General features: G+C 35.0%; 1 protein-coding gene across 1 annotated transcript; it reads left to right on the top strand.

The window, feature by feature from the left end:
• The first annotated feature begins 2,336 nt into the window (after positions 1-2,336).
• LOC127852680 (uncharacterized) lies at positions 2,337-3,174 on the top strand. The gene is made up of 2 exons (XM_052386630.1): positions 2,337-2,972; positions 3,169-3,174. Exons 1-2 carry the CDS (start codon positions 2,337-2,339, stop codon positions 3,172-3,174), a joined length of 642 nt encoding a protein of 213 aa, XP_052242590.1.
• The last annotated feature ends 748 nt before the right edge of the window (positions 3,175-3,922 follow it).

Genomic DNA, 3,922 nt, shown 5'->3' with positions numbered 1-3,922 from the left:
CTGTTGTTCTCATGCAATCTTAAAACACCCATAATGTAACAATCTTAAAACATCCCTTATTTTAATGTTTTATTTTAATACCTATTGATTTTGTTGCACGAAATATACTGTAACAAAATAATGTGTCTTACATTTAGTATTTTCAATTCATACGAAAACTATGGTAATGCTGATTGCTGGAGAGTATTCATATCGTATAAACACAAGCCATATTTGATTTTCTTCATCCTTTTATTCCTAGTATAGCATTATTGCATTAAGTAATTAAATTATAGAAGTTAGGATTCGTAAGTGAATCTACTCTTTCACGTATATCTTTCCGTTTCAATGAAATTACGCAGCGACATATGGATTCAATGCGTCAGATATTTGCGTTTATCCTTGATTTTTAGAAAACAGAAACTTAGTTTTGGAATACACTTTTGCATTTAAGCCGAAGAAAAACCTTAATATGCATTTTGTGTTCTTCTGATTTTAATTAGCAAATGTTAATGCGTATTCAATTTATTTCAAATTTGAAGTACTCATCAAATCGACCATTTTGTTCGAGACAACTCAATTCATGTATGTGCTTTCTAAGTAAACTACACATTAATGGTTTCATTTGCATCATTGTATTATTGCAGACCTGCAAGCACATTATTGTATATCGCAAAATGTAAATTTAGTAATACATGTGTTAAATATACAATGTATGTTATTGAAGACTATATTTTAAGGTTAAAATGGCGGGAAATAAAACAAAAACAACTGCAAAAAACTAGGCAATTATGACTAATTATTTTTCAAACACCATGCAGTGTCTTTTTTAAATAGCTAACGCTTATGTTGTTCCACTTTTTAAAATATACATTCCGGTTATTAGATTGCTGGTGTGTTGTTTCGATTATCGATTAATTATGACCAATATTTGAATGACATGATAATAAGATTTTACCGATAGTGGACGCCTTACAGAAACTGAATGTTCGTAGTGCCACAAATAACGAGCATTACAAAGTGTAATTCATTAAACAGCTATTAGTATTTATTAGCGAAAAAGTCTCGCCATAACACGAAGTTGCTCTAAAACGTAGTATGTTTATTTAAAAAAATCCTCTTATTTTATGACCCATTGTCAGAACTGAAAATTAAATATCTTATTGAAATAAGAAAAATGTTTTCTTAAATAAATTTTAGCTTCAATGATGCTTAAAGTTTAGCTATGTATGTTATTGTTACTAAAATGTATTACTTAGATGTAGTAAAAAAAGAAACTCACGAATGGATTCCTTCATGCACAAAATGAATGTCGAGGCGAAAAGATTGATATATCATATCTTTTAATAGATAATCTTGTACAGATAACGCAAACTAGAAAATGCTCAACGACAACATAAAAAATGTTCACATAAAAGAAACGTAGATTCAAAAGTTTGGCTTGAGTGAGTTTAAGAGTATCTTGAATATAGAATTCACCGTTCTTGCTGCTACATCCTTGTTTTTGAAAAAATAAACACATGTCACATTGTGCAACGGTTTTCTCATGACACAACTCATCATTATTATTCCTTACACACTTTAAAGTAAAGCCTAAAAATTAAAAAAGGGTCAGCACAAATTTCTGACAAAAACATCATTATCTCTATTTATTGCACCGTATTACAAGTAAATATAAGATCGAAATGAGAGCAATATACGACTGAATGTCATGCTATTATTTCAAAAATAACCCTTACGAAATAAACAGGTGCATATAATTGCTTGTTACAGTAAGTTGTAGGAGTTATAGGTACAGGAGCGGTCAAAGTATAGATTAACAATATCACGAATGTGCCTTCCATAAATATGTGAATGCATTCTCAAGAATATAATGCAAACATCGTACATGGCAAGGAAAGTCTATAGCAACTGCGGCAAGTTTATGACGTTGCTTAACAGCACCAACACGCGGTATGGTAATTATTTCTCTGGAATTAGCGGACATTTCTGACGATGCCAGAAGCGACGGACTCAGCGGTAGCCATTGTTAATTTGTAAATGGGTTTGCTATGATCTGAAGTTTTATGGAGGAGATAACGAGGAATCCAAAAAAGATTGTGTTTTACTTGTGCGTGATAATATTTCTGGAAATAAGAAGACACGCGGCGTTGTACTTTTCAGTAAATATATCAGATTGTCTATTATTGGTGTCATTGTAACAAGTAATAATAATGCTACAGTAGTGGATATTTAAAATTTGCTCAACACATCGACGGGTTTGTGAAAACAGCTTGTATTTCAGTGTTTTATGTAAGCGTCGATTTGGTTTGCAGCGTCATAATGAAGATGAAACTTTCTAGAAACATACTTCTAAAATGAAACGCATCGACCGGATAAGCGTTACACACATCGCAGGAATCCTGTATGTGGTCTGCAAGCTAACAGAAGGCTATATTTCCGGTTCGAAAGTGTCCCAAGCCGTTCACATAGTGACAACAGTCTCAACTTCCGATCAGTACGCCGACCATGCATTCATGGTGGAAACTTGCGACAGTGTCCGCGACCGCTGCGTCTCAGACCCGAGCTGTGAAATGCTACTGCACAGCATCAAGACTTTCTGTGCAAACGTCGTGACGGGCGAGAGCTCGACCTGCACAGAGCAGTGTTCCAGGGCCTTATTCAAGATGGCCATGCGTGCATATTCGGATTTCGCTCTCGATTTCGTTAACTGCGATTGCAATGGAAGCTTTACCTGCCAATCCATGAAAGGTTTGATCGAAACGTGCACGAAATCTGTTGTAACGTTGATAAAGGGCGCACAAAGCGGCTACGCCTATAGTTGCCGCCTCGGCTGGTGGATTTGTGCGCAGGATCCGGAGTGTGAACTCGCCAGGATAACGTCGGAACTCGAGTGCCGTACCATGCTTGACGGCATTGAGTGCACGAGTTCTTGTAACAGCAGCATCGGGCATCTCTTCCGACAGCCCTCGGCTGTTGTCCTTAGCAACTGCGTTTGCGACGGGGTCGATCGACTGCCATGCATTTCGTTCCTGTCAAAAATGTATAATCTGTGTTATAATTATCTTGCTAACTTAAAAATGGTCAGCGGACCGGTTTCAAATACGACCACTGCGTACACATCATCTGGCAATGGCCACATGATCCCAATTCTTGTTCTACTTATATTATCAAATTTGCTCTGTTTAGGTTTAAGAGTTTAACGAAAACAGCTTCTTTTAAAACTGCGCTTGTTAAAACAACAACTCCACATTGAAGATGGCCAGTTAGTTTGTTTAATTGGTGTACGACCATTACATAATAATGTTCACTGAAAAACTTTTTGTGTAAAAAATGCTCGGACAATACTGCTTTCCGGTTAATCATTGTGTAGCGGAGAATAAATGATTTTGACATTCAAGATAGAATTGCATGTGCTTGGCGTTCACGCAAATATTTTTGCAATTGTAAATGCATTGAGACATGAATAAAATTGTGGTTAAATGGATGGTGTTAATGAATGTGCTTATTTTGCACATACTTGTACATTTCTATGTTGTTTCTGATGTGTTTATCTAGAAATTTAAGTTTTAATATATTTGACAACACCATGCATGTACCATGTCTTCACGTATGTGTTCGATTAATTAGCAGTATGTTTGATAATATATATAAGCATTTCACATCAAGTTCCATGCAATATATATGTTATTATTGCAGGATATGTGTTTGATTCTGTATACTGCATTTTACAATAGGCACGAACATGCCCATTGATTTCACATAGTATTACGAAAAATAATTTTGCCAATATAAAAAGTTTTGTGTTGCTTTTTTGGTGGTAAAATTGAGGCATTACATGCTAATATGAATTGCGTATAGCGATTATGTAGCGAACGTTTATTTTCTATATATAAAAAACAAGTACACAAAAATGCAATATCATATACATGTACCATTATAG

This window comes from Dreissena polymorpha, chromosome 12 (genome assembly GCF_020536995.1).
Source record: "Dreissena polymorpha isolate Duluth1 chromosome 12, UMN_Dpol_1.0, whole genome shotgun sequence".
In the NCBI taxonomy this organism is placed as follows: domain Eukaryota; kingdom Metazoa; phylum Mollusca; class Bivalvia; order Myida; family Dreissenidae; genus Dreissena; species Dreissena polymorpha.
Note: the sequence above shows the minus strand (reverse complement) of the source record. Positions and strands in the feature narration are given on the sequence as shown.

Bases quoted from the DNA above. Each gene is read 5' to 3' on its own strand.
- LOC127852680 (XM_052386630.1), top strand. From the start codon at position 2,337: ATGAAACGCATCGACCGGATAAGCGTTACACACATCGCAGGAATCCTG.